Below are 13,165 nucleotides of genomic sequence, written 5' to 3' on the forward strand. Positions count from 1 at the left end.
AGTCTTTAGATGTAAGACCACATATATAACACCTCATTGTTGATGAAGTGTTCGTAGCTGCATTGCATACTTTCCCATCCACCATTGTTGGCAACAGTTGGTGTGTTATATAAAGAACACCATTAGCCGTTGAAACTTCCGTTTTTTCTAAATTTCTTGCTTGTTCGTCAATGTATTCCATTTCTTCATTAGTGACATCCTTTGTTTCATGAACGAAACGTATCCGTATAGGTCTACAAAACCTGGGAGATGAAGGCACTGGATTTTGCCATAGAATTCTGATTTGATTATCAATAACTGTACGCAGTCGTAGTGGCACAAAGGAGCTTTGAAATATGTTGGCATCGCTGTCGGTATTATTTTCAAATTTTTGCTTGTACTGGGATTGCTGAAATCCATCACGGCCCCACTTGATGATTAGCTGTAAATTGGCTTTTTCTTCTTGCGTACAAGTATCTATAACTTCTTCTAAATACTTGCACAATCGTAAACAGGTATGATTAAGCAATTCTTGTAACACAACTTCAGCACATGTCTCTGTTACTTTGATGGCTTCGTCATTTGGATAGCAGTCGGTTTTTGCTTTTTTAATTAAAGAATAACAAGGATATATTTTTTTATTTGCACTGTGTAGTATTTCCCATTGCCTTCTACTAAAATTTCCTTCAACGAAAATAGCCAAAGCTTCAGATGGTGTGTGCTTTTTTATTTTATCTTGATGTACCGCAGAAATTACCTGTCGGAATTTTTTACCTCTCGTTGGTGTTAAAGTGATATCTTTTATTATTTTAGATACGTCTTTGTTACCTTCAGCACGTTGGCTCATTTGAGCAGCGTAAGTCAATTCATCCGCGGGAATACTATCTCTTAAATATTTTGTTTTCCTTCGTTTGGATCTATCACTCAACTCTCCAAATTCTTTTGTTGGTCGACCCGGTTTCTCACTTGTCCAAATCTTAAACTTCACCGTTTTTTCTAGCCATTGAGCATTTTTCTTTAAAAAACGATCATGTTTGTAACTTGCGGCGACCCATTTTGCCTTAAAATCACTCTTGAAATGACTCAATGCGTGCTTTAACTGGCTATGTTCACTGTCTCGGCATTTAGTTATCTCAATCATTTTTTTCTCCAAAAACAGCATCTTTTCGTCTATTTTCGTATCCGGACATTCTTGCATTATGTCATATAAATGCCTTTTACTCATATTTTTGAACGTCCCAGACGAATCTACAAATAAAAGTGAATTCATTATTAACAATCGAAAATACCAAAATTAACTATCACTACACTTAAATAGCTGAGAATGAAAATGGCGGAAGAAAGCGGAATTTTTTCTTTTACCATTCTCTCCAGGAAAGCTCAAACCATTTTTTAAATACGTGTCGGGTTATCGGAGGTACCCGGAACACATAAAAAAACCACTTCTGTTTATGATGTTCCACAAAAAAAGCACTTTTTTACGGTTGTTTATCAAATAACTATAAATTGGTTTGCGCTTAAAAATTAAATGTTACGTAGATATTATATTCAAGTACATACCTTTAATTTCAATCTCCATCTTGTTGTGTTCACAAAATGCACAAGAAAATATTGACACTGTAAAAGTTAATTGTATCAAAAATGACAATATCAAGAAACAATAGAGCCCAATCGACGCCAACTAAGTTCCGACTATCTGTTTGACGTGCGGTGGCAAGGACAGGCCGAAACAAGGGCGGAATTTGATAAACCATTTATTTATCTATTAGAAAGAGGCAGTTACACTAACTTTAAACATATTTTGTATATTTGATTTATGGCCAGGGTTTTACGGTAAATACTCCTATGTGAGCCGGTACAACCAGAATTCAAAGGTAATTTTTTTTTTCGTCGTTTGATTACATACTGATTTTCTATACAAACAATCGAATTGTAATTATTACATTTGCTTGATATTCACGTAACGATTATAGCTACGTTAGTTTCTGCGGAAGCCTGTTTTAATATTAATATTTTCTCTGATTACGTGTTGGTTCCCTTTTTACTAAAAAAACAATTTTAAATTCAAACATTGATATAGCAGATCTATAGAGTGACCTATTTGTGATATTTTTGAAAATCCTTTCTGGGCAATGCAAACTAAGCAAACACCGTATGGGTTTGGTAGAATCACCATCTTGTAGAGTATGTTACACAGACGATGAAACGACACACCACATACTTTGTGAATGTCCCACTTTATTCCAAATGAGACGAATCAACCTGCTATTTTTAGTACGATTATGATCATTAGGTGAATAAAATGAACCTTTGCGAACTCGCTGTTTGTCTGCTGTTGTGTATGTATACATGTTCATCCAGATCCAAAAAACGACTTTTAAATCTTTTTTTGATATCTTTTTCTTACATATTAAGTCAATAAATGCGGCACGAGTCCGTTTGATAAAATTATCGAGGCTTTTGGGACTATTTTATGCTTTAAGAAATTCAGACAAATCCGTTAACTCTTTTTCTCTTATTCAATAACTTATGTCGTTTATTTATGTGTGATAGTTCAGTTGTTTAATAATTTAACTCTTACGCAATTTAATCAGTTCTTTTCAAAGCTACGCGTTCAACTCCAAACTGGGGATTAGCAACACGTTATACAGCATGTATGCATAAAGTGAGCACATCCCAATCGTATATCTCTTTCGCATGTCTGACATACATTTTACTACAGAACAGTTGGAACTTTAAATGCTGAAATTCGCAACTGCCAGTACTAGACGTCTTCATCGTGCAACCCTGTCGTTAGGATTCAAGTTCAAAAAACACTCTAATCGTAGAGCTTATTGAAAAAAAGCAAATATATCAGAAATTCGAATCAAATTCCTTAAACAATACATGAAAGAAATGAATACACACAATCGTAGACCAGCTAGTAATATTTATGAAGGGAACATGGATTTACTAGAAAGGGATTCCAGGGAAATCGTAGCAGGATGAGGACGTAAAGACCGTACGAAAACGCTACGATGGTAAAAGGTTTGTGGTTATGCATGCGGGATCTGCCAACGGTTTTGTACAAGGTGCTTCTTTGTTATTCTCATCAAGGTCTTTAAAAGAAAATTTTCACGGCGAAATGAATAATGAATGGAATATGTTGAAGAAATGGTTTATTGAAAATTTGATAATGATTTAGAAGAGCCTTCCTTGATTATAATTGATAATGCGCCATACCTCTCTATGCTAGTTGAAAAGCTACCAACTTCTTCATGGACAAAATGGAGTACCTATGGTTCAGTTGAATCAGAAAAATATTAGCCACAATTCCACTGTTCAAATCTGAGCTTTATGCTGATTATGTCCCTTTGAATAGAAAAACGCGGACGCAATAATTAGAAGTTACGGACACGAAGTATTAAGATTGCCGCCGTACCACTGCGAATTAACGCCTAGAATTAGTATGCAAAAGGTTATTTTGATAAGCTCATAGGACGCGATGACTACAATGACGAAACGGAATTACTATGTGGAACGAAGCTTTACAGCAGTGTAGTGAAACTGTATGGGGTAATAGTGTGCGACACATACAAAATAAACCATAAAACAGTGGTATAAACGAGAAGAAATGTTCGACATACCAGTTGATGAATTAATTATTGACGTGGGAAACTATTCTCACAGCTCGGGTGTAATTTCAATTAAATGATCGGCACTTTGACAAACAGATGTACATTAACAAACTAGGATCAGACGATTCGCCATGGTACTGTCTCGGCTGCGCTCAAGCTCTTCCAAATTGACTCCATTAACTGTCCCAAACGCACAAGAGGTCCCTTCAAAATTGTCTAAAGAGACACTAGTCCTCCGCACACCCTGACTTCCCTCTGCCTTGGATTACAGTCGTATCCTTCCTCGGGAGGAACCACTAGCAGTCAGAATCGCACAACCTAAAGAAGTTAGGTACACCCGTTTTGAAGCGTAAGAACTAAAAATCACAGCACCCCTCCCAATACGGGCACTTATGCAGTCGCCTAACAAGCATAGCATTTACCTCCCGAGCATTGAGATGATTTGCTTGGGCGTTTCCCCAACGCGAGGCAGGCCTTCCAACATGCTCAACGTATTTGATTTGGGTAGCTACTGGTTATTGATCTAAAACTGGGTATGATTCCTATACGACAAAATTGTCTCGAGCAGGGGAATAGCGAAACTGGGAAAGTGCGCCTAGTCAATCATTTATGATTACAAAGTTTTACTTCTTCGTTTTGTCGAGATGCATTTTATTTTATGTCGAAATAAAAGGCCGTTCAATTTCAAAATGAGCGCACTTTCTACATTCCTATATCTTACCTGCGTGCGAGAAAAAAAATCGTGTTTTATTTATTCACAGAGAGAAGCGTAGTATACGTCTAATTTGTGTAAAGTAAAAATAAACTTCAATTGGACGCAGTCCGTAACATCTAGTCTTAAATGCTCTGTTTGCCATTTTGATGCAAAGACTACCATTGCCAGCTTCGTTTCGCCTGTTGAAAACAAGAATTGAATTTGATTACACGCTTCCCTAACTGATAAGACCAATCTGGCTTAGATGAATACCTCGGTAGAGAGCGTCTCGTAGATCTGGTGGAAGGACGGAAATTCGTTTTGTAAACCTCTTTCAAGAATTTACTTTTCCCGAGACGATCATTCGATCTAAGATATAAGGCTTTAATAAGAAACAATGTGAAGTAAGCATTTATTAAATGCATCGTTTTTAATATGGTTTGCATTAATAAAAAGAAGAACGAACCGCTTCTGTAACTCAATTAATGAATACAGTTTCATTTTACATTTACGAGATTAATAGTCTGTTATGAATGTGACGTTTTGGCTCATCACTTATTTAATTTTTTAGTGATCTGTTCGTGGGGATGACAGTCACAATTCATAATACTTAATTTTTGTCTTTAAAGGATTCATTTGTATAAGATAAAAGCCTTTCACTCTCTTACATAAAAGCCGTACTAATTCCCTCATTGAGATTAGGAAAAAGTATAAAGAATGATTCAAAAATTTTCGTTATTCCGAAATTTCTTATTCATATCTAAAAGCTTCCGTCATTTGCAATATTGACCTGACTACGTAGACACACAGTAGTTAACGTCTGTGGTGTTGCATAATTAGTAAACTAGCAAGGAATCTGATTGATCTAAAGACTAAAGGCCGGTCCACACGACAACGGGTATGACACCGACAGTCGGAAATGTTGACTAATAATGTTTATTGCAGTATCTTACTTACAGGGTATTTACATCACAGACAATTACTTCGTTAATCTAGTTTTATACATTGTTAGGACGAACTGCTGACGCCTCGTCCTTGTCAAGAATGTCTTGCTAATTAACCTTATAACTTATTTTCTTTCGGGCTATTTTTAAGCTTATGGTTCCTAAATTTTCTCGGACGTGGGAATCTGTTCTAAATGAACACCCTTCAAATTATAAACATATCATGTGATTAAATTGTTTTGGGAAAATTTTACAGAAATTGATAAACGATATAATTAATTATAAACTGGAGAAAGACAATGCTTTAAATAACAAACAATTCGGATTTAGGGAGGGCAAATCGACTGAAGATGCCACTATAAAAAATATTTTAAATAAATCAAATTAATTATTTCAAAAATTTTATGGACAAGCAAAGAAAACTGGGAACCGAATAGCGAACATGGTGTATATACAGGGTGTTACAAGTATGCAAAAAAATTGGGTGGTAGAGGGGATCAAAGCAATCATTTTTTCTATTCTCTTTTTTGTTTTGTTATTTACTAAATGCAATCATAATGTAAGCTATATTATAGCTAAGCTGTGCCATTATACTTAATTTACTTTGGCAGAATGGAAGATCGACCACGTCGAATTCTTGTCTTTTGCGTCTTTGCTTTGTTCATTTACGCAAGAAATATATTATTATTATTATATAAACCGAGGGTCTAACGTGTTTCGTTTAGGAGCCACCCTAAAAAAAATGGTGAAATTTGTATAAGAGCTACAAAGGCTGGTGGCACGTCTTTGACTTTTGGGCCCTTTCCGATTTTGCAAAAAAAATTTTCAAAATTCCTACCACGAAAGGACGCGCCCCTAAAGGGGGGTGCGAAAGAAAAACTCTGATTTAGCCGAAATTTGGCATCTGGCGGTTTTTGAACATGATGAGTTAAGGATCAAAATTGTCGAACTTTAAATCTCTTTGCAAAAAAAAGTTATACTCATGTGAATATTGATCCTTTGGGCCCGAAAGTGTCCCCCGCCTACTAGTGAGTCATGTAATTTCGTATAGTTGAAAATTTCGCAAATAATAATAAATGAACTATTTCAGTCGATAATGATACTTGGAATAATGCTTATCGATTGTAACTTAAATAACATTTTCCCAGCATCCGCAGTCACGCAGAATCTACATTTTTTTGTAATCGAATTTGTAGACTTCAATACCATGATCGACATATCGAATTTTTTAATATCATTTAATCATAATATCCACTTAAATTGTTAATTTTTTGTTAGTTGTGACATTTTTAACGTAGTAAACCTTCATTGCAATTTTAAATAACACTTAATCTTCCAGAAACGTATACAAACCAGATCAGATGTGATAGGCAAATCCATGACTGAAATTCATTAACGCACAACTGCCAGTCAACAATCTCAAGCAAACAGTTTTCGCGTTTCTATTGTTTTGATGGGTTTCTTACCTCCAAGTTTGCATGCGGTACATAAATCTCAATATTAATGCGTACATAATATCTACCATATAAGAGTGTATAATTAACTGCTTTACAAATTTGGGGCACTAAATTAGAAAATAGTGATTTACAACACAAATACATGTTGGGAAAGTTTTGGGGTTTCAGGGTATCTGAGAGTAGAATTAAGGAAGCAGATTAGTTTAAAGCTCCACAAAACTTTGAATCCGCATTATGACTTGGCACATTTAATCAAAGATAACATGAACGGTGTTAAATATGAGCATGTAAATTTGATATTTTTAACAGCGTGATTAATAAAAGTAGTTTGATTAGAAATTAAACAACCCACGCTTGAAAGTGGTAGACGAATGAACTTGTTGAACGATTAAGTACAGCGCAAACTGTTTGGTGTGGGGAAAGCGCAAAAAACGTTAACTAGCTGAAGGCGGTTTATTGAATTGTATTTAGCTAAGACTGCAATTTGTCGAAAATTTAATTTCTCCATTAGCAATTTAAAGAGTCGATTCTATTACTTCTTGTACGTATTCAATTTCGGAGTGTAATGAATGTATCGTCTACCAGTTTGGTATTTTAATTCTTTTCCTTGAAAACTAGCCGGTGCAAAAGGTATGTAAACGACATATTTGAATAAAATATCTACGTGTTATATTCCATCCTTGGTTTTCGAGCGTATGCTGATGAGGGGACATTGGTCTCGTATCGTAAATCGTTGCATTAAGTAATTAGTTACGATAGTCAATAGGTACACTCTGGAAGAAATGCAAGAACGCCTACGCGTTATCTTATTTCACCCCCCCTCCCACTACCCACACAGCAGTGTGTCACGGAATCTGGTTTCCCTTGAAAAGGCATGTTCTGGTGCAGTATGGTTTCCAAATAAGGTCGGGTAGGACTATCCTTGCATACACCCTTAAAAGGATTCTTCCGATAAATTCAAACAACCCCGTATTAGGGAGTCAGTTGAATCTCTTGGCACCCACGGACGACGATAACAGTTGACGTCAAGTCGATTGACCTAAGCACAAACCCAAAGGGCCAATGTAGTATTCCCAAGTGAAGGTTGCAGGATTTATTTAACCTGCCATAATTGACGTTATGGGTAGTTTACGGGTTGACGAGTAATAAAATCAAAACCAAATAATGTAAAACATTTTATTTCATACCGCTCTATTTCTATTAAAATACCATAACAATTTTTATTAGAATGTTGTATGTACACATTCAAATAAAAGCAAAAGTACCATTTACCAGACTCAAATCAGTCTGGAAAAGCGGCCGTTTCAATATCTTTTCACTAATTATTTTTTTTTTTTTGGCAGGTGGGGAAATGCATTACGCACACTCCGGATAGAAGTCCGGAGTAGTGTGGGACTCTCCCATTATCTGGGTATACCCACTAAAACCCGACCTGAGGCTTCGGCATCTATGGCCATTAGCCTTTATACTTACACTAAGGTACTATAATATCACAGTTTCTGAACACACAACACAAGACAGGCGTGATTACATTTACTTATTTACTACACAAATATACATAAAGACAAAAATTTAAAAATATCACAGATGGTTTGCAATGCCAATTTGTTGGATGAACGCGAGAGTATTTTTACATTGCTCTTCATTTTTGAAGTTATTTTCCCATATCGGGTTTCTATTAAATATCACACGTACATTCATATACTGCGGACAAATAGAAATAATGTGATGTGGTGTTAAATTAACACCACATTGTTCGCATAATGGCCGTTCTTCACCTGCCAACAAATACCCCTGAGTGAGAGCAGTATGCCCCAGACGGAGTCTGTACAGCCTGATCAAGTTCAAACGTCTAACGTCGATATAGAATAGCGGATCCAGACTAGGTTTGATCCTTTTCAAAGCCGTATCAGACTCCGACCACTGCTCACTCCACCGCTCATAGATTTTACTTTTCACGAGTCCACGCCGTGCAGTAGATGACATACTCGTGAAGTCAATATTCTCCAATTGGAGGTGGTTTAATACCTCTCTAGCCCTAACACCTAACGATCTACATCTGTATAGACGAGCAATGGTAGTCGCATCAGTAAGGGATCTAAAATTTGGATGTTTATCATCTAACCTTACTTTTATATAGTAGTTTGCAACAATCTGTTTCCGGCGAAGAGCTAGAGGGGGAATATTTGCCTCGACGTAGAGCGATGGAACTGGACTTGTTGGATATGCTCCCAAAGAATATCGAATAGCCAGGTTCTGAATCTTATCAAGTTCCCCAAGCAAAGCATTATTGCCACACGTAGAGTACGCTGCACATCCATAATCCATCCTTGATAGGATGAGGGCCTTATATATATCCAGTAGGGTCTTAGGGTGAGCTCCCCACCTATGATGAGCGAGAACTCTGATGATGTTCAGCGATTTTCTACATGTAGCAGTAACATTATTTAAATGCTTTGACCACCGTAATTCCCTGTCAAAGGTAAGCCCGAGAAACTTGACTTCCTGAACAACACTGATTACACGATCATTCATTAGTAGCACAGGATCATAGTGCGGTCTACGGAGTCGGCAAAAGTGGACAGCCTTTGTCTTTTCCTCCGACAGCACAAACCCGACCGCATTGGCGTTACTACAGATTTTGTTTATGGCCACTTGTAGACTTCGAGTTATTGCACCGACCGTCTTACCAGAACAACAAACCATTAAATCATCAACATACAAACATTTATCAATCATCCCCTCAACACCTTTAGCTATTTCGTTTATGGCGATGCCAAACAGGGAACAGCTAAGTGTTGACCCCTGCGGCACACCATTTTCTAAAACATACTCTTTTGAGTGGATGTCACCGATTCTTACAACAAACTTTCTGTTCTCTAGAAAGGATTGTATAAATTTTGGTAACTTCCCTCGAAGATTGTATTTATACATATTCTGCAATATTCCATATCACCAAGTCATGTCGTAAGCGCCCTTTATATCAAAGAAAACCGCAAGCAGGTGTTCACCACTGTCAAATGCACTCAGAATTCTATCGGTCAATTTGACCAAATGGTCAGCCGTTGCCCGTCCCTTCCGAAAACCCGTTTGATAAGGTACGTATATATTATTATCTTCAAGAAATGTTTGCAGCCGCACATTAACCATTTTCTCTAGCAGTTTTCCCAAGCAAGACGTTAAACTAATTGGGCGATAACTTTGTGCCAGCAACGGATCTTTTCCAGGTTTCGGTATAGGAATGACAACGGCCTGTTTCCATTCCGAGGGGTAAGTATGTTCATTCCAACAAATATTAAAGAAATCTAATACTTTGTTGCATTTCAGGAGTACAGTGATGAAACATCTGGTTGTGGATTTCGTCTTCTCCCGGTGAACATGACTTGGTGTTACGGATAGCGATATTCAACTCTTCTAAGGTAAACGGAGTATTATAATTTAAGTTTTCGTTAGTATCAAAAATAATAGGAATGGATTCTTTATGTTGTTTAGTGTGAAGAAATGTATCCGCATAATTTTTGGAGCTACTAACTTGGTAAAATTGGGTTGCTATGATATCCGATATATCCTCTGGTTTATTTGTGATTTGTCCCTCTGAATCTCGCAAGAAGGCCAGACTATTGCAACCAATTTTACCTGATACGGCTCCAACCTTTTTCCACACTTCCTTGCTAGTAGTGTCCGGTGTAATCGTGGACACGTATTGATTCCAGGAGCTCCTCTGTGCTTCTAGTATTTTTCGGCGACACTCCGAACGACGTTTCTTAAAAATTATTAAATTGTCCAACGTAGGATTACGTCTAAATCTATATAAGGCTTGATTTTTTAATGATATTTTTTCTTTTATTTCAGACGACCACCACGGAACCATTTTTGTTTTATTGCCAGGTTTGGATTTTGGAATACTGGCGTTCGCAGCGTCTAATATAGCAGATGTAAGAGTTTTTAAACTTAAGCTATCTAGGGCTGGAGGGACGAACTTACTTGCAAAAAGTTCCCAATCTGCTTGTGGGATCTTAAATCTAGCCACTGATCTTATCGTGGGATTTTTGCCTCTAACAGAAATGATTATGGGAAAATGATCGCTGTGATGGAGATCAGTTTCCACCTCCCATTCAAAATTACAGTATATATTTGGAGAACATATAGAAAGATCAATTGCGTCGAATGTTCCGGATCTCACGTTGAAAAACGTGGCCGAACCGTTATTCAAGATACTTAAGTTATCGTTTTCTATGAGTTCCATTAACTCTTTGCCTCGGGCATCATTTGAGGTAGAGCCCCAAACAATGTTGTGGGAATTGAAATCTCCGACAAGAACAAAGGGTGTTGGGAGCTGATTTATAATTTGTCTAATTTGTTCTACTTCATATGCTGTATTAGGAACGTAGATGTTACAAAGTGTAAAAGTTTTAACAATTTCAAATTGTACTGCTACAGCTTGGTAAGTTGTATTTAATTCAACCCTTTTATATGGTGTGCCTTTTCTAATGAGAAAAGCCACTCCTCCACAGGCTCTTTCAGGTGAGTAAAAATCTTTCCTTACCAGACTGAAATTTTTTATATTGTATTTTGATCTCGGTTTCAGGTGCGTCTCTTGAAGAGCAATACACAATGGTGTATACTTTTGAATTAAGAGTTTCAGTTCGTTGAAATTGTTAGATAGTCCCCGACAGTTCCATTGGATAATTTTTGTTGTATCCATTTTAAAAGTAAGTAGAAACAAACACAGTAGAATAATTTAACATGTAAATAAAATAAAAAATTACAGTGTATATGGGACTATTACAAACAATTAACAGTTTCACATGATAGACAAAGACAAGAAAACATATCACAGATGTAATCACAGATTAAATTTACTGACTAAAAATTTGCGGATCACCTGCCGTTTTACGAGGCATTCTGGGCTTGCCTTTTGGCCAACCTTTCTTTTTCTTTTGTTGTTTGGCCTCCTGCACTGTCTGCGAATCGACAGAGGTGATGCTGGAGGACCTTGTCCTAGCTAATGACATCCTACGCTTTGACCCTCGCGTTTCCACGTCCATGGTCTCAACTTCCGATGCAGTGGTCGGCTCTAAGAACTGAATACTTGTTTCGCTTACTTGCGAGATAGGCTTTGATTTATGAAGTCCAGATGCATGTCGAGAAAGTTGTTCGATTTTGGTGGTAAGTACCTTCATGCAACTTTTCATCTCTTCCTGTATTATTTTTCTGATTTCAGGCACAGTATTAGAGTGATTTGAAGGTGACGCAGCGGTTACCTGCGCGAATGACATGCTAGGCACCACTAGGGTGTCCACCTTTTTCTTCGCCTCAGGGTACGACAACTTGTGCAATATCTTTACTTCCTGAATTTTCATTTCCTGCTTGTAAACTTCGCAGGATTTTGCAATTGCTTTATGGGGTCCTTTACAATTTGGGCACTCCACAGGAATTTCACATAGAGTACCCTCGTGCGGGGATTTTCCACACACACATCTCTTCTCCTGTTTACAGTTTGTGGCGGAGTGTCCAAAACGCTGACAGTTGAAGCATCTTAAGGGGTTAGGTATGTAAGGACGTACTTGCAATGGATAAAATGCGGCCATTATTGATTTAGGTAAACGCGGAACGTTGAAGGTAAGAATGTGGTTAGGAGTATCGTGAAGCTCTCCGTCGCGTTTCGTTCTTATACGCCTAACGCCAATGACACCCTGGGATTGTAAATTTTCGATTATCTCTTCAATGGTACAATTTAACAAGTCCTTACAATACACGACTCCCTTTGACGTGTTCAAAGCCATATGAGGTTCTACTTTCACCTCGAATTCACCAAGTCGCTTCGTTTTCAAACATTGTTTAGATTGCTTGCTAGTTCGGGTTTCTATTAGTAATTCACCTTTCACTTTCTTTACATTTTTGACTTCTCCCAATAATCCATACAAAGTAAGGGGGGAATATTGTTCGCTTTCTCACAATAGTTTTCCGCCGATTTGTCGTTAGTTGCTTTGATTCCCGCTAGGGGAATTTACCGTAATTTTGTTTTAGTTTTTCCGAAATAACTACCGTCCAATTCCTGGAGCTGCTGTTTCTCCGGTTGCGTTTATCCGAGGCTTCCGAGACCGACCCACAAGACCGCTGCCACCGACCTCAACCAGACACCAGACCGTTCGCTTGACTCCGACTTGCCACTAAGAGCATTTAACCAAGGAGCTGAGAAATCTAGCGTCGCGTAGTTGAGCCAGTATTAACGAAACGTATGGCAATGGATAAGCATCTTTGACTACCACACCATTCAACTTCCGAGGTTCAACGCAGAAACGGTAGGCGTTGGCTTGTTTGGGTATTAGACACATAGGAGAAGCCCATCCACTTTTAGGAGGCTAGATATTCGAGCATATTATCCATCTCATCGCTGATAATTTTTTGTTTCGCCGGGCTTACGGGATACTAATCTGATCCTCTCTAACGGTAGTTAACCCTGACACGGAA

General features: G+C 37.6%; 1 protein-coding gene and 1 long non-coding RNA gene across 2 annotated transcripts; one reads left to right on the top strand and one right to left on the bottom strand.

Moving 5' to 3' along the window:
• Positions 1-8,516: 8,516 nt before the first annotated feature.
• Positions 8,517-10,861, top strand: LOC116159614. Its single transcript, XR_004143015.1, has 4 exons — positions 8,517-9,789; positions 9,854-9,961; positions 10,019-10,110; positions 10,544-10,861. It is a non-coding gene; the product is annotated as an uncharacterized LOC116159614 (long non-coding RNA).
• A 689-nt stretch (positions 10,862-11,550) lies between these two features.
• LOC116162277 lies at positions 11,551-12,477 on the bottom strand. Its single transcript, XM_031475884.1, has one exon. It carries the CDS (start codon positions 12,475-12,477, stop codon positions 11,551-11,553), a length of 927 nt encoding a protein of 308 aa, XP_031331744.1.
• Between the last annotated feature and the right edge of the window lie 688 nt (positions 12,478-13,165).

Source organism: Photinus pyralis, unplaced genomic scaffold, assembly GCF_008802855.1.
Source record: "Photinus pyralis isolate 1611_PpyrPB1 unplaced genomic scaffold, Ppyr1.3 Ppyr1.4_LG1, whole genome shotgun sequence".
NCBI classification, from domain to species: domain Eukaryota; kingdom Metazoa; phylum Arthropoda; class Insecta; order Coleoptera; family Lampyridae; genus Photinus; species Photinus pyralis.

Excerpts from the sequence above, each read along its gene's own strand:
- LOC116162277 (XM_031475884.1), bottom strand. The coding sequence starts at position 12,477 with ATGGCTTTGAACACGTCAAAGGGAGTCGTGTATTGTAAGGACTTGTTA.